Source organism: Gorilla gorilla, chromosome 15 (genome assembly GCF_029281585.2).
Source record: "Gorilla gorilla gorilla isolate KB3781 chromosome 15, NHGRI_mGorGor1-v2.1_pri, whole genome shotgun sequence".
In the NCBI taxonomy this organism is placed as follows: domain Eukaryota; kingdom Metazoa; phylum Chordata; class Mammalia; order Primates; family Hominidae; genus Gorilla; species Gorilla gorilla.
Window position 1 is genome coordinate 85,780,822 of NC_073239.2, and position 26,128 is coordinate 85,806,949.

A 26,128-nucleotide genomic window follows, 5' to 3' on the forward strand; every position below is an offset into this window, starting at 1 on the left:
GGTTGAGAGAGGGCCACATGGCTGAGCAGGAGTGAGAAGCATCTCCTTGGTCCCAACCGCCCACCCCTCAGGGCCCCAGGAGCTCCACTTCTGGGGGTGCTTCTCAAGGAGGTGCCCACTGTGCAGGGATCTGCAGGGTGCAAAAGCAGATGTGCAACTAGAACATCCACCAACGGGCGCAACGGGGAAAAGCACTCTCCTCAGAGCACTTCCAAGGCCATGAAAGTGTCTACGTAGGAAGGCTATGCAGGAGTCTGTGGGAATGCATAGGGCATGACGCTATACACACAGCGGGAAACACAGCCATCCACACCCTCTGGTATAACCAGGAAAAAACAACTCAAGCACCTCAGGGGTACCCTGCCTTTAGAATGTCCCCAGTTACCGTCACTGGCTGCCAGCAGCCCTGCAGAGGCCCCTTCCCTCGGTCAGCGTGTCCAGTGCACTCTGCACAGAACCCGACAGTGGCTAGCGCCTTCTCTGACCCTCAGACACGCTGCCCTCTATCTACAGGGCATGAGCAGGTCTTGCGTTTCTTAAATTTGTTTCCACAGGAGGAAAGCAGGAACAAGAAATGACCTCCCAGGGCCATTGTTAGACGACGCTCACCAGCTGCCTTGTGAAGTTGACAGGCACAGGATGGGGGCTGGCCCGGCCTCCCTCACTCACATACCCAACCCTCTGCTGCTGGGATGCTCAGCCCATCTCAATAAATAAGGCTGGGCTGGGAGCCAAGATTGTGGCCCCAGGTGGCATTTCTTTCCTTCCCCCTACTCTTTCTTCTTTAAAACAGAATGGTAATATATAAAGCTTAGGAAAAAAATTACAGGTAAGCCTACTTATCCACTCCTATTCAGTCTTTCCTTATGTGGATATTCTGTGGGCATATATAAATTATGTTTCCTGCTTTTAAAATATTTAGCAGCACATGGGCTGGGCACGGTGGCTCACGCCTGTAATCCCAGCACTTTGGGAGGCCGAGGCGGGCAGACCACGAGGTCATCAGGAGATCGAGACCATCCTGGCCAACATGGTGAAACCCCATGTCTACTAAAAATACAAAAATTAGCTGGGCGTGGTGGCGCATGCCTGTAATCCCAGCTACTTGGGAGGCTGAGGCAGGAGAATCGCTTGAACCAGGGAGTCAGAGGTTGCAGTGAGCCAAGATCATGCCACTGCACTCCAGCCTGGTGACAGAGCGAGACTCCGTTTCAAAAAAAAAAAAAAATTGGCGGCACATTATTGGAATTTCTGCCCTGGCTCCATAGTCTTCTCATGTAGACGTCTGCAGAAAGGCTGCACGTCCACTCCCCTAACCCTTCACTGCCCTACTGTGGGTTGCTGGGCCCTCAGCTTGCCCTAGTGTGGATGTCTCCATGTTCAGGATGGATTTTTTTTTTTTGATATTTTAATAATTGAGATTTTATTGGTTGAAGATCAGTACAGACATTTCAATTTGTACACAATTCTTAACATACGTAATGAAATTCTAAAAAGCCATGTAGTGTAATTCTTTTTTAAAGTTATTCCAGTGACTTTCCAGCTTAAAATCGGGAAGCAAATTTTCCTTAAGAGGCTATCAAGTACCAGTATTTTCACGTTGGTCAGCTGTTACATACAACTGAATAGCACGTACACTACATATTCAAATTTGTAATCTTTCACAGCACAGTGACAAAGTTATTAGGAAAACAGGACTACCACAACCAAAGATGTTACACAGTGCACAATTCTGACAGGGAGAGCCATGATCAAAGAGTGGTTTTCTTTAGGAAACAATTCTACTAAAAAACAACATGGGAACAGAAGTAATTTAAAATGTTCAAGATATTAAATGCAGGACTGACTCCATATTGCCATTTAATATGCTTTGTATTATAGGATATAAAAACTAACCCCCCATCTACGGAATGTTAAGCTGACACCCGAGACAGTCAAAGCCTCCCATAATTCAATATCCCACACTATTTTCTGGTTGTACCAAAAAATAAACAATCAGCAAATGATTTCACCTCTTAAAAAAAAGCATTTACACTTAAAAAATGGGATGAGGTGGGATTCCCTCCTTCTTAAAAATGTTTCTAGAGCTACTAAAAAGCTTGCATTTACAAAATAGTTGATAAAAATATTCCTCTGGATTGTACAAGAAGGGAGACAGGGACCACTGATAAGACATGGTATATGGTATTAATCAGACTTGGCTTCTTTCTCTCCTGCTTCATCAGAGGCTGGACTCTCCTCAGTTTTCATTTCCCCGTTTTCTGCAGGTAAATCTTCTTTAGTTTCTTGGTTAGCCACTTCGGCCTGTTTTCCCTTTGCTCCCTTTTTCCCTTTTGTTTGCACTTTTTTGTCTGAAGATTTATCCTTCACTGCTGCCTTTTTCGGCTTCGCTTCCACTTTTGCAGGAGGTTTAACTGACAACTGCGCCTACCTCCTCTTGGGCTTTTCCTTGGCGGCTCCTTCAGCAGAGCTGACCTTCCCCTTGGGCATCCTGGCGGCAGAGAGGGCACGTGCCGGGTGTCTGTGGGCCGCGGCATGCTGACAGCCTTTGCCAAACTGGGCTGCCTGGCCGCTGCCACTCCTCACGCCCAGGATGGATTCTTTAGACAGTCTCAAGAAATGGAATTCCCAGGTTAGAGTGTAGTAAAATTGGTAGAAGTGAATACATGTGGCCAAACTGCTTTCCCCAGAGGCTGTGCCAGCATGCCAGCACTTCTCATGCCCCTGCTGGTGGCTGGCAAGGCAACGAGGTCAATCTTTGCTCTGTACCTTGGCTGTGAGCTGGACCCGACAGAAGCATGTGATAAATCAGTGCAATCCCCACTATGCCTCCTCCACTCTGCCCGTCACGTCTGGATAAATAACTCCATACACGCACAGTGGATGTGGGGGCAGCAACCTCTTACCATTGTGTGCAAAGCCTAGCATTTGTACTTACAAAGGGGAGCTAGAGCCAATCCCCCTTAGCCAGTCAAGCACACTCCCATCCCCTACACCAGGGGTCCCCACCCCCTGGGCCATAGACTGGTACCGGTCCGTGGCCTGTTAGGAACCGGGCTAAACAGCAGGAGGTGAGCCAGCAGGTGGGTGAGCATTACCACCTGAGCTCCGCCTCCTGTTGTGTCAGGCGCGGCACTGGATTCTCACAGGAGCTCAAATCCTATTGTGAACTGCGCATGCGAGGGATCTAGGTTGTGTGCTCCTTATGAGAATCTAATGCCTGATGATCTGAAGTAGAACAGTCATCCTGAAAGCATCTGCCTCCTCCCCACTCCGTGGAAAAACTGTCTTCCACGAAACTGGTCCCTGGTACCAACAAGGCTGGGGACCGCTGCCCTACACCAAGCCAAGCCACTCCCAAATGGCCTTGGGGTATGGTTCTTCCTTCTCATCTCCAACCTAAGATCTGAGGAGTACAAAACAGGGCTGAATGGGGGAGTCTTAGGGCATTGAGCTCCGCCGGCCAATAAGTCTGTCCCAGACTCCAGCTGAAATGGCCGGAGGGGCCCCAGCAGATAGGCAGCCTGTTCCCCACCTCCAGCCCTGGTCCAGGTTCTGGGGAAAATACTATCCTAGGTATGATCCTCTCTCTTCAGAGTTCACCTTAGCTGCCAATAAGCAGACACCAGACACATCCCCAAGAGCCTCAAGGTTGGAGTAACAGGGACACACATGTGCTAAGACAAAGGCTGGTTCACTGTAATTGGAGGCCAGGAAATAGAGGAAAAAGAACTGAACAGATGAAAACCATAAGCATGCAATGTACTATAATATTTAAGCCTCACAACAACCCATGAGGAGACTGAATTAGGTTGAATGGGGTCCCCCATAAAACTCATGTCAACCCAGAACCTCAAGATAGAACCTTATTTGGAAACAGGCTCTTTGCAGACATAATTCCTTAAGATGACATTATACGGCTGGGCACAGTGGCTCATGCCTGTAATCCCAACACTTCAGGAGGCAGAAGCAGATGGATCACCTGAGATCAGGAGTTCAAAACCAGCCTGACCAACATGGTGAAACTAAAAATACAAAAATTAGCTGGGAATGGTGGCAGGCACCTGTAGTCCCAGCTACTAGGGAGGCTAGGGCAGGAGAATCGCTTGAACCCACGAAGTGGAGGTTGCAGTGAGCTGAGATTTCACCACTGCACTCGATCCTGGCAACAAGAACACAATTCCATCTCAAAAAAACCCCCCATAAAACTAAAACACAAAGTGAACACTCAGGGGGTAGAGGATTTGACTGCAAAGTGAACACTCACACAGCACTGCACTATGCAGGAACTCTCCTCAGAACTTCGTTATGTATTAACTGATTCAATTCTTACAAGCCTGTGAGGTTGGTACTATTATTATTCCCACTTTACAGATGAGGAAGCTGAGGCGACCAGAAGGCTAATGAACTTGCCTAAAGCCATGAAACTAGTAAGAGACCAAATGAAACAAATGAAAAGCAAAGAATAGCATAGTGGCTGCTGGCTGGGCTGAAGAGTAGGAAAGTGAAGCCCTGGGGGGAGGCAGGAGGCTGGGCTGGCCTCACCGTCAGTCCAGGCCTCGTGGATGGAGGCCTTCTGCCGGAACTTCTCTGCCAGGTGGTCCAGTCGCTCCAGCCTCCGGATCTCATTCAGCAACCACTCCTCATAGCCCTTCTCCACCTGCTCCAGGCAGCCCCAGGCATTGTTGATGTCCTGTGGGGATGGGAGGTACAGGGTCAGGGTCTGGCTCGGGCCTAGGCTTCAGGTCCCCTAGCCCCCTAGACCCCTGAAGGTGCCCCATGCCTTCCAGGAAGAGCCTCTTCCCTATCTCTGCCCCATATCCACCCTAGCCAGGCTGCCCCACCATACCTCCCATCTCCCACTGGTATTTTCTGGGCTCCCAGGAGCCAGGCCTCCTGGGCAAGGCATGGGACCTGCATCTACATTGGTCACCCAGCTATGGGACTTTGAGAATAGAGCCCTGTGGGGAAAGGGCCCCAGACTCTCCCTGACTAGGACTGGTTTCCCACAGGACTCTAACCAATCACAGAGGTCACACATGTGCTAAGGCAAAGGGCCCCCCAGGTAAACAGACCAACAATGGGCAATGAGGCAAGCAGGCACTGGAGCTGCCCAGCCTCCCCACTGTCCTGGATCCATGCATGGACTCAGGCCTCTGGGCAATAACCTGGAGCCTACAGAGACCCCGGCCTGGGTGAGCCGGCCAGAATTCTGGGAGGACAGATGCTGAGTGCAAACCCACACGCCCCTTCAGACAGGGCCATGCCTCCAGTTTGTGCAACAGTGCCCAGCTGGACAGTCACTGGGGCTGCACCCTGCAAGCCACCCTCCCCACATGTCCCCAGGCCAAGCTACATCTGTCCCCCAGAAAGGGTACTTTGTCTAATTCTCATAGAGCACCCTTAGGCTAGCAGTGGCTCTGGCCACCTAAAAGCTACTGATTCAGCCTTGGAGCCCCGAAATGACTGCAATTTTCCAAACTGCATACACACTTGCAATGTATTCTCCCTCCACGACCCCCTGGGCTGCTATCTCCCCACAATGCTGTCTGCCTTTCACCCTCCTCTTCTAGACCTGTCATGTGCCCATGACACTCCTGTTACTTTTCACTTAAGGACAAAAAGCTCCGTCATGGCAAATTTCTTACATTTTCTTCTGTGTGTTTCTCTGGCTTATGAAATTTTTCCCTAAGTTGTGGGGACAGGGTCAAGAGGGATGAATAACAAAAATAACCTAAAAGAAGAGTATCTTATGACATGGAAAGCTGGTCAGAATATAATGTAAGATTGGGGGTTTTCTTAAAGCAGCTTATTATATAAAACAGGCTTTAGTTATCTGTCAGTGGACACTTGAGTACAAAAACCGGGAAAAATGTTTAATTTCAAATACATATGCTTTAGGATTCCCTCAAATATTTACATGAAAAAACCAAAAAGATTAAAATCATTTTTTTTAAAGTTGATACTGGGTAGTAAGATTTTCAGTAATTTCCATGTTCTGTATTTTGCTTATTTGTATCTTTGAAATATACTACCCAAAAAAACCCACAAAACTATTACTTCAATAATAATATTTTTTAACTACTTAAGATTCCATGGAAGTAGAAATCAACTTTACTGCGATTCAATTATGCCCTGTTTGGTTCAGGGTGTCAAAAGCATTGTGTTCATAGGGATGATTTTTTGTGAGAGGGAGGTCTGGAGTAGATGCTCAGGGGTCTGGAAGGGCAAGCCTGACCCAGAATGGTCTGGGCAGAGGGGGCTGCCCCACATGGCCGAGTTTGGGATTGAGCCTGGGTGGTAACTGGAAGGGGGAAGTGACTTCTGGAGCAGTGTATGTAGGTAGAAGCAAACACGCCCATCCGCACCCCCATAAAGCTGAATTGGACCACAACTAGGAGCAGCTCAGAGGTGGAGGCAGTCCAGTCTGGGGGCCCAGGCTCACCCCCAGTGCTCACCGAGACCATCCTGCCCTCAGAGGGCATGAAGGCAGGCCGGTTGCTGAGCCGCAGCTTGGTCTGCAGCGTGTTGAAGTTGATCTCCAGCTGGCACTTCTCCTGCACCTTGGGCGGCTTGTGCAGGCGCCGGTAGTCCCGGAAGTCCTCCAGCTTCTGTTGCATGGCATGCATGGTGTTCTCGGGCACCCGGTTCTCCAGCCACGGGATTGTGCGGCGGATCCACTCCAACAGCTGGGGTGGGAAGGCGGTGGGGGCAGGAGGTGAGGAGGCGGGGAGGGAGTGTGCTAGGGCCAGCCTCCCTTTCCTCCCAACAGCCCTCCCACATGGGGAAGGGGTCTCTCCTAATAGCACACTCCTTCCCAACCACCAACATTCCCAGGCCATGAAGTCAGCTTCCAGGGTGTTCCCTCTGAGAACCACAGGCTTCGTGAAGCCTGGCTACTAGGGTACATCGACTCACAGTCACGTCACTCAACCTCCCTGCTTTGCTAAGGGAAGACCCATAGACCTGGTGTGAAGTTAGTGCAACTAAAAGGCAGGAAGGAAACCTGGGTTTTAGTACCAGGTTCTAACTGGCTGGGCCTCAGTTTCCTCATCTATACCATGGAGGGGGTTAACAGCTATTTCCAGAAGTTCTTGCCATCTGACTTCCTAAGAATCTAGAACGTGGGTCTCTGACTTAAAAGGGAAGAGGCTGGCTTCTGGGCAGAGAGCTGGCCTGGAGCACAAGCAGGCACGGCCTGGACTGTTTTCCTTGGGCCAAGGTGATGGTGGTGGAGAAGGTGGAGGGGTGCACATGACAATAGGAATACACTGAACACCTGCAGGGGGCCAGGCACATCACACACATGGACTCATCTGAATCACCACAGGAACACTATGAAGCTAAGGGCTGTGATCACCTGCATGTTACAGAGGAGACAACCGAGGCCCTACCAGGTCCTGTAACTTGCCAAGGTGACCTGGCTGGAATGGCAGAAATTTAAACCCAGGCGCTTGGGCTCCAGAACCTGCGTTCTTACTATGCTGGGCAGCAGATCCACCAAGAGGCTGGGCTGAGCAGCTCAACGGGCTGAATTCTTTCAAGAAGAGGAGGCTTAACCTAAATGTAGCCAATGGCAGAACAGGAAACCCAGCACTGTGCCATCCTGTTCCCTGAATAGTAGGGGACAGCCGCTACTTTTGGTAGCTGTTATGCTAGCCTGAGTCGGCACTAATTTACCAAAAACCCTACCCTCACCCTCTTAGAACCAGATGTGCTCCTTTTCTCACTGAAGCAAAACTCACAGACTAAGAGTACACTAGGCTGGAAAGGCTTTGACATCCCCTGGCTCAACTCTCACTTGACAAGTGAAAAAAACAAGAAGACCCTGAGAGGCAAAGGGATATCCTAGGCTCATGATAACTCAGGGACTGGCCTCTGCCCCCACCTCACTACTTTCTGGGAGAGCCACAACAGAGATCAGGCTGCCCTGGACTAGCAGTATTGGGATCAGAGACTATACAAGCCTGGGACTATGCTCCAAGGAAAGACTTGGAGGTACATGTTCTAGGGGACTGACTCTTGCTAGAGTCAGGCCAGGTGAACCCAGGGGGTACCCACATCACTGGCCAGCTTCTCGTAGTCTTCCATAAGCTGCTCGTTCTCCTGGTTGACGGCCAACACCTTGCAGATGCGATTGGCTGCTGTCTCCGCCTGGCAACAAGACAGAGAGAGTCACGACCAGCCAGCCCCAGCAGCAGGGGCACCTGGTACACGCCTGTGCTGACAAAGCCCCTCCTATCCCTGCAGCTCCCTGTGGTTGGAAGGGAGTTAAGAAGGCTGTGAGGTCACATTCCTCCTCTCTCCTTACCATCCTCCTTGCCAGCCCATGGCCAGGTCCCATGGGTCAAGTGAGCCTGGACAGAGGTCTTGGTGGCTGAACTGGGCCCCTGGAGAACAGCCTGAGTTTAAGGCCCAACCTGCAGGTTGGGAAGAAACTAATCCAATGACTGATATAATCAAAATGCTCAGGTCAGGTGGAGAGGTGAGAAAATTCATGCCCATCCTGGAATTCCAAGTGGAGGCACTGGAACTGCAAGGCTTAGGACCTCTGGCTGGATTTTCCAGGATCTTGGAGATGTGGGAATTCAAATTCGGGAGTCCTGGGATAAAGTGCTGACTGAGAAATCATGGGACCTCTTGGGATCCCTGCAGAATCTCCCAAGGCTCTTGGCCCAAAGCCTGAAGCACTTTAGAGAAAAACTGACGGACATTCTACTGCACCCAAGTCCAGACTTCCGGATCAACCAAGTGTGGGCTCAATGCCCAGCAAACCCAGCACAGGCCTCTTCCAGACAGCTAAGCACACATCATGCGCTGCGTGCTGGGCTAGCAGGGACCCAAGATGGCCTCAGCAGCAAAGGGAAGGAAAGGGGACTGAATGGCAATCCCAGGCAAAGACTAAGAAACCTTAGTGGGAGAGCGCCTTCTGCAGCTGTGGGGGCTACTATACCCCTAACACCAGCAGGGACCCAGCATTCCTGAGTCCACTTCAAATAGGTGGTTTTAAAATTCAGCTGTGTTCTTGCATACATTCCAACCCTACACCAAGGGGGAAGTGAACTCAAAGCCTTTTGGGGGCCAGAGGGTAGAAAGGAAGACAGCCTGGGGGTGGGAGAAGCTGATATCTGTGAGAAGACAGACATGCATCCTGAGACCCTGGAGAAGGGTGCCCTGCAGATGAAAAATGATCCCTGGATTAACAGGTTGAAAGACAGGACCTCACAACTGGTTGATGAACAAGACAAAACAGGTTTCAACTGCAGCAAGATGAACTGAGGCTGGTCGTAAGGAAGAGCTTCCTGAGAATGAACGTGCTTAGAATTGGAAGGAATGACTAAGATGGAAGACGGAAATGTTTTTTCCTTGAAGAACTTCTCGAATCCGCCCACCAAATCATGTGCTTTGTGGATGACTGTGCTGGGGTGTGTGGCACAGGGGGTAAGGGGCAGAATGAGATCATCCTAAAGGCCTTGTCAGAAACACAGTCAAGGAGGTCAAGGGAGGCACGGCCTGCAGAGCAAGGTGTCAGAGTGGGTTGGGGAGAACCAAGAAGGAGAAGGTGGGAATGGCCAGAGGGTGGTCTAAGAGTCCCCTGAGGTGGGGACTTTGAGTCCTGGGCCTCAAGAAACTGAGACAGGGAGTCACATCCTTAGGCCCTCACCTCCTGACCCCAACTCAACCCTGTCCTGGAGATGCCATGACTGCTTCTCACCCACAACTCCTGACTGATCGCCATCTCTCTCGAGAACCAACAAGCACCCACGGGGAATCCCAAGAAGCAACGAAGAGGGAAATGCTTTTCCTGGAGCCTGTCTAGGAGACGTGGAGCCCCAGAAAGCAAGTGGGGCCATGGGAACCAGGCCAGCAGCCTCATGGGGCTGACTGGGGAGCAGCTTGCCGGAAGCCCCAGACTACTTCCCTTCAAGGCTGGGGCAGGGGGCTGCAGAGAGACCCGCGTGTCCTCCTCCAGGCTGATGTTTTTGTGAGGATGTGCCACCCCGGCAGACTATGCCAGAGATGTGCCACTCAAAAAGCTGAAACTCCTTGGCAGCTACTCATAACTGGCACGAAGCAACTGCGGCTGTGATTTTCATGGATAAAGACACCTTCACCTTGTTACTCTCCTGATCTATCGGCTCAATGGTCATAAAATCTGATGTGTGCCAATTTATCAAACTGGTGGACTAAGGTCTGCATTTGTGGGATTTTACATGTGTCCTGTGGGACCTCAAGAGCCTCGCCCATCCCCAAGAGCCTGCTGACTACTCCAGAGTCAGGGTCAAAAGGGCTCCCTTCTGGATGAAGTCTGGGGGAGATTCCGGGTGGGCCTCCTGGGGACTTTCCACAAAGATCCAACCGCGTTCCCAAGCCAGAGTCTCAGCCACCTGCTCCCAGGATGGCCTCTCCAGAAGGAGACTGACTGAGAATACCATTCATTATAACCAGTGAACCAGCCTTCAGAAATAACACTCAAGTACCACGGGAGACACAAGAGCGCTTTCTGTATGGCAGGCCAGCCTGCAGACTCCACCGGGGTTCCCTTGAGAGACAGCCCAGCTCCTACATTACCTTCAGGAAGCAGGTTCCTGAAGTCCAGATTTGATTTTTCTTAAAAAACCACGGCAGAATCCTCAGAACCTCATCCTCTCCCTTTCTCTCGCAGCCTGACTCCCCCTACAGGCAGGATGCACCACAGAGAAGCCCACTGGGTGGTGAGTTGGACCTGCTTCCACAGTGGTCCCTTGATGAAGGCGGCTTCATCACCCACCAGCCTCAGCCTGAGAAGTAAGATGAGGTCAGCTGGGAAAGCCAGGCTTAGGCCCACGGGACATAATCCCGGGAGCAGAAGGAAAGGCCGCTGGGGGTGACAGGCCTTCCCCATCACCGCAAACTCCTGGTTTTCTAGCTTTTTCCTCTCACTGCTATAAGAACCCCATGAACTCTGAGGGATCTAGGAGAGAGGCACCCAGAACCACCAAGTACATAAAGAATCTCAAAGACAACCCTTTAGTACAGAAGTTCAAGGGAGAGATGTGTTCTAGGGAAGGAAAGATTCCTTCCCTGAGAACCTCAGGAACTGAAGCAGCTTCAGAAGCAACTTTAGAAGAGAACCCCGGGAGAGACCTGGCTTCAGGCTATTCCTGAAGAGGAGATGGGCTGCTCTGGCCCCAGCAAGAAGAACCAGGTGCCCTGACATGAGATAATGTAACAGATGCACAGATAATTGATGGCTTCATGAGATAATGTAACAGATGTAACAGATAATTGATGGCTTCAGAAAATATTCTCTGGAAATGAGCAAAATGTTGCTTCCAAGTGCCAAAGGAGAAGACTACTAGAAATCTGTGTTTCCTTTCCCTTAGTTTGTATTTTCATGGTTGTTTTGTTTGTTTTTTTGTTTTCTGAGACAGAATCTTGCTCTGTCACCCAGGCTGGAGTGCAATGGCACAATCTCGGCTCACTGCAACCTCTGCCTCCAAGGTTGAAGCCATCCTCCTGCCTCAGCCTCCCGAGTAGCTGGGATTACAGGTGCACGCGCCACTGTGTCTGGCTAATTTCTGTATTTTCAGTAGAGATGGGGTTTCACGGTGTTGGCCAAGCTGGTCTCAAATTCCTGACCTCAGGTGATCCACCAGCCTCAACTCCCAAAGTGCTGGGATTACAGGTGTGAGCCTCTGCGCCCAACCTGAATTTTCATGTTTTTTTATGACCTACTTTAAGCTGCGCTACTATACAACTTAACATATAATACACTTTGTTGTATATTCAAGAGTTATTTTTTAAAAGATATGAACTGTTATTATCCCTGGAGTACTTAGCTATCCTAAGCCAAACTGCTACCCTAATAATCAGCATCCAATTGCCTGATACAGGCACAGTCTAGAGAGGAACTGTCCTCAAGGTGGCATCAAAACACCCAAACGTGGCCAGATGATGTGCTGTGGCTCCACCACCCACAACCCACAGATTCACATGAATGCCATGAGGATCTCATCTATGTCATCTTTAGCCAAAATGTTCCCAAATCTAGCTGGACCTGTTTTCTTCTTCTTCCCACAGCTGTCCACTGCCCAGTCTTTCCCTCTGTCCTGAGTCAGCCACCAAGCCCAGGGTTCCTGCTAAGAGAGCCCCAGATCAGCAGAGATCTCAGACCAGGCATCCGAGCTTCCTCACGGTGAGTGGGCCAGGGTGGGTGACCAGGCAGAGGGAAACTGGCCCCTTTCCTCAGGCAGCCCACACCTTGCCAGCTTCCTCTCCTACCGCAGGCTCCGCCTGCATACCCCGAAGCTTCTTGCACAAGCTGTGGTCACCTCCCTCCACAACACTGTCTGCCCCTTTCCAAGGCCCTGCTAAGCCTTCCCCCCACAGACCTCATGTTCAAGTTTCTGCTGCTCAAGAAAACCTTGGTGGCCGGCAGTCCTGTGACTGCACCTGCCCTGCTCAGATCTGGGGCAGAGCAGGGCACTGGTCAGACCGCAGCCACTGCCGGCTCCTTTTTTTAGGGTTTTCCCAGATGGCTCATGAATTTCTCTCAGATCGAGTCCAAGCCTTCAAGTGTTCTTTCTCAGAAACAGCAGACCATGAACTCTAAAACACAAGCTACATAAACAAAATCTTAATGCTCTCCATCCATTCTAAGTCCCTGTAAGGGAAGAGGAGGGGAGAGGGAAGCAGAGAAAGAATTAGAACCAAAACCCACCTGTCAAACAGCAGTTGGTCCTCATCTAATGAGGGAAATCAGTACACAGACTTATTACACAGCACGTGCCTGTACAGGCACACGAGCTGTGCACCACACGTGCACACACACATTAGGCGCTGTTGCCTTTTCATTCCACCATACAAGGTTGGGCGACAGAAAGACAGTGGAGAGGATGGAGGGCACTGGGCACGGGTTTTGGAAGATTTTCCTCATCGGTGCCAGCCCAGAGACAGACAAGACAGGAGTGTGTGAGTCAGCAAGAGTCCTTCTCCTCCATCAGCCCCACCACACAAGGCGAGGTAGGGTTCCCCTCCCCTGCCTGCTCAGCTCAAAGCAGTCACCTTAGAAGTGGTGGGGGCAACTCTGGGTCAGACCCCTGACCAGGACATGAGAGGACGACCACCACCACCACCAACCCAGCTGTGACCTTGCCCTCAGGTGTGGACAAAAGCAGCGTGAAATGGTTGCAACAGGGATGAGTGAAAGGGAAGGGGGCATGGGGAGGTGGCATGAGATTTGGGAGGGGGAGCAGGCTGTCACCCACACGCCATCCACATCCCACACACCCCACCCACCCGCCATCCACATCCCACACACCCCACCCACCCCTCACACACGCCACACCCACAGCACTCCCCTTCACTCCACACACACACACCACACACGCCACACCTCACACCACACACACCCTACACCTCACACCCACAGCACACCACACACACCACACACCTCACACACCACACACACACCTCACACCCACAGCACACCATACCCCTCCACACCACACACCACACCCCACACATACCCACAGCACTCCCCTTCACACACACACACCAAACATGCCACACCTCACACCACACACACCTCACACACCACACACACACCTCACACCCACAGCACACCATACCCCTCCACACCACACCACACCCCACACATACCCACAGCACTCCCCTTCACACACACACACCAAACATGCCACACCTCACACCCACAGCACACCACACACACCTCACACCCACAGCACACCACACACACCTCACACCCACAGCACACCACACACACACCACATACCTCATACCACACACACACCACACACATACCTCACACCCTACACCTCACACCCACAGTGCACCACACCCCTCACACCTCCTACACACCACACACACCAGTCCCCACACCCCATACACCCCTCATACACACACACCTCACACACTACACCCTTCCACACCACATTCCCCACACCCCCCCGACACACACCTTCCACACCACACCCCCCATACACACACCACACTCCACACCCCCCATACACACCTCACACCCACCACATCCATACCATACACAGACACCTCACACACACCCCGTATCTCACCCATCACATCCCCCACACCACACATACCTCAAACCACACACTCCTCAGAACCCCCCATACCCATACACACCACACACCCACTTCATACCCACTACACCCACACGCATCTCACACTCCCTTCCAAGCTTTGTCACCAGCCAGGACACAGAGAAGGCTTCAGAGACAGGGAAGGCCAGCACCAATGGGCATGAAGCCCGGGACAGACCCCTGAAGGAGAAGGGGAGAGACTGGAAGAGGAGGAAGGAGCTTTGGGAAGAGGGGAAAAGACCATAGCAGAGAGCTCAGCCTGACCACGGACACGGGCAGGTGCACACCCGTGGCTATTGGGCCAGGAGGCCAACCAAGGCAAGGGAGAGAAGCTGCTCATACCCTGGCCGCGAGGGGCCAGGGGAGGGGCACAGGAACAGCAGCAGGAGATGTGGGAAGGACAAAGAGGAAGCAGAAGGAAGGCCAGAGGAGGGGCTGAGAGGGGCTGGGCAGGCTGGGGGGATACCTATGAGAAACAGCCTCCAGACGGGGCTGGTCTCCTGTCTCTGGCCCGCACCAATGAGCCCTGGAAGGAAGTTCCGGAGGGTCTTGGGTGCCCAACCAGGCAGGGAACAGGGCTGCTGCCAGCCCATATGGTGTCTCTGGATCATTTTTTACCTCTTCCCCAAGGGCACTTCTACTGGGAAAATGTCCAACTGATTTTGTTAGAAGACATTTTCACTGCCATCTGCAGGATCACTTTAGTAATCAATATTCAAATCTCCATTGTCCACTGCACACACATGGCACTTGTGAGTAGTCTGCAACCTGCACAACTGTCCATGGCAGCCTGGTTGAGAAGCCTCAGGCAGGGCTCTGGTCTGGACTCCCTGGAGAAGGCAGGAAGAGTTCTCCCTGCTCTGGCTGCTGGCTACATTTGCGAGGGTGGCCTTGCTCAAGCAGGAAGGAGGGAGAGAGAGAGGGAAGAGGTCCTGGATGTTTAAGGAAATAGAAAGCACTGCCAAGAGCTGTGCTGCCTGGGATAAGGGCTCTTGATGCGGGGTGCAGGGAAGAAGCTGAGACCACAAGCTTCTTTCTCGCTTGTGGTATCCGCTATGCCCAGGGCATAGGGACAGAGACACAGGAGGTCATTCAGAGGCTGCGGTTCTCTGGCATCTTCAAGTGTCCTGGCCAAAGTTCAGAGTCCTGTCCCCCTGCAGGAGGAGGGGCTTCTCTAGTCCCTCCTTCCATCCCAGGGCCTGCTGCTGGAGTGTCCAGGGAGGACGGAAGAGATGGGCAAGAGGGGAGAGTGGAGGAGGCCGAGGGAGAGCTCACCTTCTGCACACCCGAGAAGGCGTGGCCGTGACATGAAACATTAGGTCACACGGCCTTCCCATCCAGCCTTAGCGTGCCTACACATCTGCACAGAGAAGGAGAAGAGGTTGAGAGGAGAAAGTAGGCAGCGGCAGCAGCACAGAATAAACCCAAACAGCCATGGTGGACAGAAAGAGGACACAAGACAGATGGACAGACAGAAAAGGAGGGAATGAGCAGAAAGAGAAAAAATGAAACAGCAAGGGGAGGGAGTGGGTGGGAGGTGAGCAGAGTCTGAGGCAGGGACGGCACAGGAGAGGTGGGAGAGGGCGGGGGCTCCCATCATGCATTTTTTTGTTTTGTGGGGTTTTTTTTGGTTTTTTTTTTTTTTTGAGACAGAGTCTGACTCTGTCACCCAGGCTGGAGTGCAGTGGCACAATCTTGGCTCACTGTAACCTCCACCTCTCGGGTTCAAGTGATTCTCTGGCCTCAGCCTCCTGAATAGCTGGGATTACAGGAGGGCACTATCACACCCGGCTAATTTTTGTATTTTTAGTAGAGACGGGGTTTCACCATGTTGGCCAGGCTGGTCTCGAACTCCTGGCCTCAAGTGATCCGCCTGCCTTGGCCTCCCAAAGTGCTGGGATTACAGGCGTGAGCCACCAGCCCAGCCTCATCATGCATTTTAAAACGGTCACTCAGATGCCATGTGGAGGGCGGGAGATCTGCATGAGACGTGAAGGTTCTGTGGTCATGGTGATGCTGTGCTTCTTCTGGTGTCCTGCCTACCAGGGAGGTCTGGGGGAGGGGTGTATGCTGCCTAAGCCTGGTGATGAAAATGTTCAAATCTTCAATGTCCACAGCATGGACAGTGCCCTTTAGTCGTGGTACCCCTGTGTGGTGCAGAACCTGCACGACTGAACTTTAATCTCAGGCCTCCCGGAGCAAAACTGCGCCAGGACACTTGAAGGGGCTCACAGCTGCCCACCCCCTCTCCCTTCCTCCCAGATGTTCTGCTTATGTCTGAGAACACAGAGTGCAGCACGGCCGCATGGGAGTCCCAGGCAGGATACAGGAGAAGGCACTAGAGCCCAAGGGGGCTGAGGACAGATCTGCTAAGTCATGCCCATGAGCAGGACAAAGGTGGGGCTTGATGATGCCTTTGCCAAGTGGGTAAGTGAAGACTGGAGGTGTCTCTCAGCATTGCCCTTCTAAGGGAGCTCCAGCTGCTCTATCGAGCCAGTGGCTTCAACAGACGTGGGCATGGAAGGGCTGCTCCTGTTCACCTTTCAGTAGCCTTCCAGAACCACCCCGGCTGCCTCATGCACACAGCCCTTCCTGCTTAAGTCAGTCATCTGGGTCCCAGAAAGTGAGCTGCTGCCCGATTTTCTTGTTAACAGTAGAAGATGAGAGAGAGAGGTGTGGGGTGGGACAGGAGCCAGGTAAGAACAACACGCCACTTCAGAACTAGGGGCTGCCTCTGTCCGAGAGACCAGACCATCCAGATACCTGTCACCAGGAGAGGTGGAGGCGGGCAGGAGGACATGGTTTGGGGTCCAGCAGGAGGTGTGCTGGGTATGGAAGGAGCACGGGGCCCCGGGTACCTTCTGGGCTCCAGAGAAGGCGTGGTAGAAGCTAGACACGTAAGTCATGATGGCTTTCTCATCCGGTCGGGCAGTTCCAACGATGTCTGTCAAGAAAAATCTGGAGTTAAAGCCAGCTGGTTCCGAGAACACCATACACCCCCGACGTGAGGCAGAAAGAAGCTCGCAGCACCACCAAGTCTTCTTGCCAAAATGTGGAGCCCGAATCTAACCAGCCTCTGGCGTCAACTTGCGCTTATGGGAATGTAAGTAGAGGAACACGTGAAATGGAGCCCCAAAGGAGGCGGACAAACCCAGGATAAGGAACTTGCTACAGGACAGCGGCCCCATTTCTGCAGCAAGTTCAATGGCAGGAATAAAAGGGGCCAAAGGGAGGAGAGAAGTACTAGAGATGGGAAAAGCTGTCAGAAACACAACCGAATGCCAGTATGGACCTTGTTTGGATTCTGATTAAAACAAACCAACCCTCAAAGAAATGTCATAGGTAGTTAGGGAAATTTCATTATGAACTGGGTATCACATGGAATTATCAGTTTGCTAAATGTGATAACTTCATCATTGACTAAGAAAATAACTCTATTTTTAAGGATGTATTCGGAAGTATGCAGTGGTAAAATGATGTGATATCTCAGAATTGCTTTAAGATACTTCAACAAAGAAAACAAGAAAAACACAAAGTGTGGCAAGACCTCAGTAGCCATTCTATCTGGATGATGGAAATAGGAAAGGTCATCGTGCTATTCTTTCTGCTTTTGCCTGGGTTTTTATGTGTTTGAAAATTTTCCTCATGACATTTTGAAATTTTAAAAGCTACTGGTGGCTTTGGGAGGCCAAGGCAGGTGGATCACTTGAGGCCAGGAGTTCGAGACCAGCCTTGCCAACTTGGTGAAACCCCGTCTCTACTAAAAATATAAAAATCAGCCGATGGTGGGTGCCTGTAATCCCAGCTACTCGGGAGGCTGAGGCAAGAGAATCGCTTGAACCCAGGAGGCAGAGGTTGCAGTGAGCTAAGATCGCACCACAGCACTCCAGCCTGGGTGACACAGGGAGACCCCGTCTCAAAAAAAAAAAGCCACTGGGAGGGCAGAGGGGCAGGGAACAGTCTGGACCCCACCGTGGTCTTTTCCTGTCTCCATAACCCCTTTCTAGCCCTTCAGCACTGAGCAGTCGGGGCCAAGGAGAGCACACAGGTAAGGGGCTGTGGTGAGTCAGGCTCCTCCCAAGGGGCAAGCGCAGAGGTGGGACAAGACCCAGCCTGACCCCAGCCTAGAGCTGCCAGCCCTGGCTTCATAAGCCCACAGACCCCTATGCTCCCAGATGCTTCCCTTCCCCCCACAGCCCCTGCTCACCCCATCCGAGACGCTCTACACAGGGAGAGGGGCAACGGTAAGGTCAGCAGCCAGGAAGAGCTGGGTTTCCAGCCCCAGGCCCAATCTTTGGTAAGGATGTTCTAGTGTCAAACCCTGAACCTGTCCCCATCCAGGCATCCTGGCTAGCAGCATCTGGGACACCGAGGCCTTGGTGAGGAACAGAAAAGTCAACACTCAACTTGGGCCCCCTCCTTCCTTCCCTACCCAACATGGAGCCACTGCCTCTGGCTGGGATCTGCCCAGCCAGGTCAGAACTGGACACTTCCACCACTGAGAAAGTCCAAGCCATAGTTCTCTAGCACCCTCCTCAGAAGATGCTAGAAGGAAGCCAGGGTTACAGATGAGAAAAACACCATGCCCAGCCAGCCCCAGTCAGAGCTGGGGCATAGAGGAGATGCTAAGCTCAGCTGTCCAGAGACCACCCAGGGCTCAGAGGGTGAGGACAGTGCACCTCTCAGCAAGGGAAACTTCCCATCCCAAACTGTGCCGGACAACAAGGGCACATTTCCCCACACCCCAGCACCCGCTATCCTGACTCCAAGGCAAAGACAAGAACCATCCTCAGGCAGTCGATGCAAGAACAGCCCCTAAGACCTTTGCGGAATCAACTAACACCTCTCTCTCCAAAGCTCAAGGAACGATGGAAGAATCCCCAAGAGGGTGTGATCCCCATGCTCCTCAAATGCTGTGCCAGAAGACCAGGCCTCCTCCCGTCCAGCCCGGGACTGCTGGGGTCCACCCCTTCTTAGCCGCTGAGTGGCAGGTGGGGGATGGTCAAGAGACACAGAAGGAAAGCGCCTTTCACCTTCGGCATCCAGCATCTTGGGGATGTCCAGGTACTTCTCTGCCACGTCAAAAGCCGTATTCAGATTTGTGAGTGGATCATCCTAGAGGGAGAAAAGGAGGAAGGGATGATAAAGTGAGAGCCACCACAAGTCACTGGCTACTCCCAATTGGGTGGCCACCCAAACTGGGGAGCAGAGCGACTTTCTCCCAGCCCCAGCTCGATCCTCAGGGGACAGCTCCAGATGTGGAAGGCTGGTCTCACCACTGGGGCTCACTGGTTGGAGGTTTAAAGCATTCTCTTTCCCCCTTCAAGCTTCAGATTGTCAGGAAAATGGGGCGAAGTAGTCTGCAGCCTGAGTCGGGGGTAGGAAGGAGTTCCTAAGAAACGCCTGCCAAGGGTAGGGCACTGGCCTAGTCACCATCCATCCTGGCTTCTGGTTTCAGCTCTGCCCTCAACCAGTGGGACTCGTGGGTAGGTAACCTGACCTCAGCTTCTCCATCCATAACTCAAGAGTTGGGGTAGGGAGCTCTAAACTCTAGACTAGTCAAGATTCGGAGCAGGAGCCCCTCTGGTGCTCACATTTCATGAAATTTGGGGGCTCCTTTAAATAGCCACAGCTTTGGACTATTCTGGCTTCTGCTACCGTCGCAAGAACACTTAGCGGGGCTTGGCAAGGATGTTGAGAAGCTGTAATCCTTGTGCGATGAATGCAACATAAACGTAGGTGGAATGTCAAATGCTGTGAGAATAGGATGGTGGTTCCTCAAAAAATTCAACATGGGATTACATGGTCCTGCAATTCCACTTGCGGGGAGATACTCAAAAGAATTGAAAGCAGGTTCTCAAAGAGATCTTTATACCTCCATTGTTCATAGCAGCATTATTCACAGTAGCCAAGAGGTGGAAGCAACCCAAATACCCATTGATGGATGAACGGATGAGCAAAACGCGGTGATACATACAATGGAATATTATTCAGCCTCAACAAGAGGGAATTTCTGACACAGGCTGCAACATGGATGAACTCTTAGAATGTTATGCTAAGTGAAATAAGCCAGACACAAAAGGACACAGGCCAGGTGCAGTGGCTCACGCGTGTAATCCCAGTACTTTGGGAGGCCGAGGTGGATGGATTGTTTGAGGTCAGGAGTTCATGACTAGCCTGGCCAACATGGTGACACCCCGTGTCTGCTAAAAATACAAAAATTAGCTGGGTGCGGTGGCACGTCCCAGCTACTCGGGAGGCTGGGACAGGAGAATTGCTTGAACCCAGGAGGCAGAGGTTGCAGTGAGCCAAGATCACGCTGCTGCACTCCAGCCTGGGCAACAGAGCAAGACCTCGTCTCCAAAAAAAAAAAAAAAAAAAAAGGCAAACACCATATGGCTTCACTGTTAGGAGGTTCCCAGACAGAAAGCAGAATGGTAGCAGCCAGAGGCCGGTGGGGCAGGAAAGAATGGGGAACTACCGTTTAATGGGTACAGACTTTCAGTTTTGCAAGAAAAGTGTTCTGAAGATGGATGGTAGGAACAGTTGTACAATAATGCGAGTGTACGGAATATCCCTGAACAGTAAGTGTATTTAAAAATGGTTAAAGTGGTAAATTTTGTTTTGTATATTGTACCACAGTTATTTTATAAGTTTTTAATGCAGAGGATAAAAAACCTTAGTGGAAGAGTTTCTGGCTGGGCCCTTCTCTATTCTTGGTTCCCCAGACTAACCTAAAGCAAGCTGGTTGTGTCGGCCCAGGACTCAGTTTCCCTGTTTGCTAAAGGGAGAAGTATAGGGTAACAAAAAGATAAATACATCATCCAGGATGTTTTCAGGAGGAAATTGCTCTAAACAGAGAAGGTGGGGTCCCCTCTGGGAAAGTCTCCAACAGCAGCCAGGAGGATGAACACTGCCGAGTAGTCAAGGTCATTCTCATCCAGGGCCTGGAGCAGCAGCTGCCAGTGCTCAGGTCCAGGTATACACACACCCACCCCACGTGAGTCCCAGGGACCCCAGGGCCCCATGCCCACCCATGGCTGCTGCAGGAAGGAAGAACTTCCCAGTCGGAGCCCCTCAGCCCTCTGTCCCTATTCTTCGGCACCAGTTGGTCTCACAACCTCCTTGTTCTCTGGAAGGGTGTTCCTGGTTCACTGGGCTCAGGTGTGTGCTAGGATTTGGGCTGGATTTTACTGATGATGATACTGAATTAAAAGGAGTGGAAGCCAGGTGTGGTGGCTGTTCCTGTAATCCCAGCTACTTGGGAGGCTGAGGCGGGAGGGTCACACTGAGGCCAGAAGTTCGAGACCAGCCTGGGCAATATAGTGAGACTTCATCTCTACAAAAAAATTACAATTAAAAAACAGAAGGGGGGCTGGGCACGGTGGCTCATGCCTGTAATCCCAGCACTTTGGGAGGCCAAGGTGGGCGAATCACCTGAGGTCAGGAGTTCCAGACCAGCCTGGCCAACATGGTGAAATCCTGTCTCTACTAAAAATACAAAAATTAGCCTGGGTGCCTGTAATCCCAGCTACTCAGGAGGCTGAGGCAGGAGAATCGCTTGAACCTGGGAGGCGGAGGTTGCAGTGAGCCAAGATCACGCCACTGCACTCCAGCCTGGGCGACAAAGCAAGACTCTCTTTAAAAAAAAAAAAAAAAAAAAAGCTGGGCATGGTGGGTCACGCCTGTAATCCCAGCACTTTGGGAGGCCAAGGCGGGTGGATCACCTGAGGTCAGCAGTTCAAGACCAGCCTGACCAACATGGTGAAATCCCGTCTCCACTAAAAATACAAAAATTAGCCAGGCGTGCTGGCGTGCGCCTGTAATCCCAGCTACTGAGGAGGCTGAGGCAGGAGAATTGCCTGAACCCAGGAGGCAGAGGTTGCAGTGAGTGGAGATCACGCCATTGCACTCCAGCCTGGGCAACAATAGTGAAACTCTGTCTCAAAAAACAAACAAAAAAAAAAAACACAGAAGGAAAGGCAGAGACAGCAAAACAGGGAGAAACTGGCAGAGATAAATAAAAAGACAGAGAGGGATAGTGCGTGGGAGCGCGCTAACTGGGTATCAGAAAGAACCCCTGGACTTTCACCTCCCAAATGGCTGGTGCTTCCAAATCCTCCAGAATAAGGGAGGGGGCTCTAGAGCCACAGTCGGCACAGACCCCTTTAGTGGGGATGTCCAACAGCTGTGGATGAACTGGTCACTGACACCCCAGCATACCCAAGCAGGGACAGAGATAGGTGCACACCTGTCACCAAAGCCCATCAGCTGAATAGGAAGTAGTGATGCCTTCAAAAGAAAAAACTGCCACCTGTAGAATATTCCCCCTTGGCCACGTTTGATTTGGCCACACAACTTTCCAGCAGGACAGGAAGGTTCTCTCTTTTTTTTTTTTCCTTGCAAAGCAGCTGACGAGGTGGGCCAAGGATCCTCTTCTCCCAGGAGGTTAGCTGGGGAAGGGCTGGCCCCTGCTGTGGCTCCTCTCCTTCAGCAGATGGGCCCTTCCAGTGGGCAGAGGCCTCAGCCTCAAGCTTCAGGTGACAGGGCAGTGTGTGTGGGGTGGGGGTGGGGTGGGGGTGGGGTGGGGCACGGTGCAGGGAAGCGGGTAGGCATCTGCTCCTTTCCTCCCCCAAGATCCTTTTTGGCAGCTTGCTATCCACCCACCCGAAACAAAGGGCCTGCCACCACCATGAGTTGCACAGCAGCTCCTGCCCCAGCGATATTAAACCTCTCCTGGCCACTGAGAAGCAAGACGCCCTTCCTGGAGGCCCAGGCAAGGCAAGAGCTACACTGAACACTGTGTTCTCCAGCATCAAGGTGAAGTAGAGACACACAAGTCCAGCTGCTCCTTGAAGCCTCCCTTGCCAAGAGATCTGAGCACAGATAGGCGACATTCCAACCCCAACTCCAGGTCACCAACTCGGGGCGTGGGAAGGGTCTTTCCTTGGATGGCCATGCCATGTGGCCTCTTGGCACCAAGATGGACCAAGAGGGAACCTGGAAAGTGTGGTCAGAGGGTCCAGGAGGGAACCTGGAGAGTGTGGTCAGAGGGTCCAGGACAGGCTTCTCCAAGGTCCAGGGCAGTGTCGTCCAACCAGCTCAGACACTGAGAACCACCATGAGGCTAGAAACACAGCTCCCACTCCTGCATCTGTCCCCACTCCACACACCCACTCAAGAAAAATCACTGCAGCTTCATGCTGAAGGCGGGAGTGAAACCAAAAGAATATCCCCCAGCCAAACTTGAGCAATAAATGAAACCAAATCCATGGGTAGGATAAGCTGCCCAGGACCACACAGCAGGTCAAAGGACAAGGCGGGGATGAACTGTCTCTTAGAATATGCAATGTTTTCAATGATGAAAATAGTGTCTCCTCTTTACAAATCCCGGAAAAACAGAAGGGAGAAACACCATGTATCATTCCATCCCTCTGACAAAGCTGCTGTCACAGCTGTGATATTTTCCTGATGGGCTGTGTATGTGTGCAAGTACACACACACCACGCACAAGGGTAATGAAGTTGCCCTAACAGGGAAGGTGTTTTCTCTTCACTTTCAGTTGGGGCTCTGTCTGGCTATTCTAAGAGGCCAACACTGCTCAGACTGGACCATGGACTGTCACAACAAGGGTCCTAGTCCTGCTCTTTTCCCACCCCACCTGCCAGGGACCCAAAGCGGGTGGTCAGGTGGGCACACATACCTTCCGCAGCTTCCCGTAGTCAATCAGCTCGGGCCGGTGTCGGTGGATCAAGGCACAGAAGCCGAGGCCATCCTTCCAGCTGCCCGGGGAGAGAGAAGAAGGGGCAGGCTGGTAAATGAGGCTGAACAAACGGGCAACCAGGGCAAAGCAGTGGCCTCCTGGACACCAGAGAGATGAACACATAGAGCTTTCTGGGGCAGGAGTTAGAAGACAGGATGGGAAGGGACATTTCTTCCTGCCACAAATCCCAGGCACTAGGGTCAAGACTTTGTGGGGGGGTGACAAGTTGAGATAAACCCGCCATATCCAGCCCTACCCCCGACCAAGGCCTATGGCCCTAGTCTGCTGTTCCAGAGCCCTGGGCTGGGACTTCCTGGACAATTTCCTTGGGGGTGCTCCCAGTAGCAGAAGCATCAACCAAAGTTATATCAGGCAGCAGCCCCGTCTAAGACACTGCAGGGAGAGAGACGGGGGGATTCAGAGCGATGGCGACATCCCCTTCCCAAGGAAAGCTACTTCTTCCCCCAGAGGTCTCCACTTTGTTCTAAAGCTGAGACTGACCCAGCCAAGGGGGTCTGGGAGCTCCCGGGGGAGGCAGCCTGGTTCTGTGAGAGCCCCTCAGCCCCCAGCACTCACCTTATGTGGAAGTTCTGGATGTTGACATTTTTGTAAGGGGCTGTCTTTCTCTGACACCACAGGAGCAGCCCTTCCTTGGCTGAAGTCTCTGTGGGGAAGGGGACGGGCAGCGAGGTCAGAGGGCTGACTCGGTGGAGGGAGGGATGCTGGCTCACAGGAGGCCCCACTGTGACCCCTTGATGCCAACCCTGTAGCTACTGAACGAGGAGCCCTGGCCATCAAGTCTATTCCCTTGACAGAGTTTGAGAAGTTATCTGAGAAACAGAAAAAGCAAGCTGGGAAGCTTTTCAGAGCTAGTCGTGTTACACGTGTAAATTTTGAGACAACAGTTTTTCAAACTTCAAGAATTAGCTCCCCCTACTCTCTTTTATTCCAAGAAATGGTAATGATACAAAATAAGTCGGAAACCTCTATCAGGTTGGGGAGGAAGGTTTGATCGGGGAAATCTACACATCTAGGGGTCTCCAGACAGGGGAATCCCACAGCCTGAGGGGTGCACACAGCTGAGTGAGAAGAAAGCATTAGGACTCCTAGACAGATTTTGTTTTTAATCTAAAAAATAAGGTTTCCTTATATTTACTGCACGGATCAATACTGCTGCCCTGTGTGTGTGAAGCAGCCATGTGTCTATGAGGTTAGGCAGGCAACTGAGGGGGCTCACGGAGCTCCCAGCACAGAAGAAAGACTGCAAACCACACTACCCCCCTGCTAGGCTTGTGCTGTGTCCCCGCCCAAATCTCATCTTGAATTGTAGCTCCCATAATTCCCACGTGTTGTGGGAGAGAGCCGGTGGGAGATGATTGAGTCGTGGGCGTGGTTTCCCCCATACTGTTCTCGTGGTAGTGAATAAGTCTCACGAGGTCTGATGGTTTTCTAAGGGGAAACCCCTTTCACTTGGCTCTCATTCTCTGCCTGCTGCCATGTAAGAGGTCCCTTTGCTCTCCCTTGCTCTTCTGCAATGACTGTGAGGCCTCCCCAGCCATGTGGAACTGTGAGTCCATTAAACCTCTTTTTATTTATAAATTACCCAGTCTCAGGTATGTCCTTACCAGCAGTGTGAAAACGGACTAATACACCCTGTGTTTGTGCCTGTGAATTGGAGGTTAAGGTACTCAGTGGACTGTGTTCATGAACGATCTCATTTATTTTCAACACACAAAATGGACTTTAAAATGACATTCAAGGGTTCCTACAAAGACCATAACCACCTAAGCAAAAGCAGACAATTTAAAAATTGGAAAAGCTAATGCTTCTACTTAGCTTAAGCTCTTCGTCAGCTAAATCACAAGAGTAACACAATGATGACTGCAGAGCTGACAAGAAGTCCACCCAAAAGAATCAAAATCATCAAGAAGGCTATTTGAGAAATGGATTTACATCCACGATCATTAACAAGAACCACACCCCAGGTGACTACTATGACCCTATTTCCAACCACTTCAACCCTAAATACCAAGTACCCATAAACCGAACTTGGACCTCTACATTGCTGCATCACAGAGTGTCACACCTAGATCTCCATCACAAAGCAATTGAATTGAATCCATGTTGTTTTCATCAAGAAATTCCTTTGATTAAAAATGTTTATGATGTCTATGCCATTAAAACAAATATTTTAAAAATATTATCTCCATCTCATCTTGTGAAAGTTTGTTTCAGTATGTGTGCTTTATCACAGGCACAACAA

At 51.5% G+C, this 26,128-nt stretch overlaps 1 protein-coding gene and 1 pseudogene across 6 annotated transcripts in view; both read right to left on the minus strand.

The window, feature by feature from the left end:
* ACTN1 (actinin alpha 1) overlaps window positions 1–26,128 on the minus strand; it is a 105,425-nt gene that overhangs the window by 11,473 nt on the left and 67,824 nt on the right. For all 6 annotated transcript variants that reach the window (XM_004055343.5, XM_055362183.2, XM_004055344.5 and 3 more), the window contains exons 5-11: window positions 24,442–24,529; window positions 23,806–23,884; window positions 19,136–19,217; window positions 16,961–17,046; window positions 8,062–8,154; window positions 6,459–6,689; window positions 4,546–4,693 (exon numbers count right to left, since the gene is read on the minus strand). In XM_004055343.5, coding sequence (XP_004055391.1) covers window positions 4,546–4,693; window positions 6,459–6,689; window positions 8,062–8,154; window positions 16,961–17,046; window positions 19,136–19,217; window positions 23,806–23,884; window positions 24,442–24,529 — 807 coding nt within the window. The remainder of the gene's footprint in view (window positions 1–4,545; window positions 4,694–6,458; window positions 6,690–8,061; window positions 8,155–16,960; window positions 17,047–19,135; window positions 19,218–23,805; window positions 23,885–24,441; window positions 24,530–26,128) is intronic.
* LOC109023241 (non-histone chromosomal protein HMG-14-like) lies at window positions 4–4,359 on the minus strand (annotated as a pseudogene).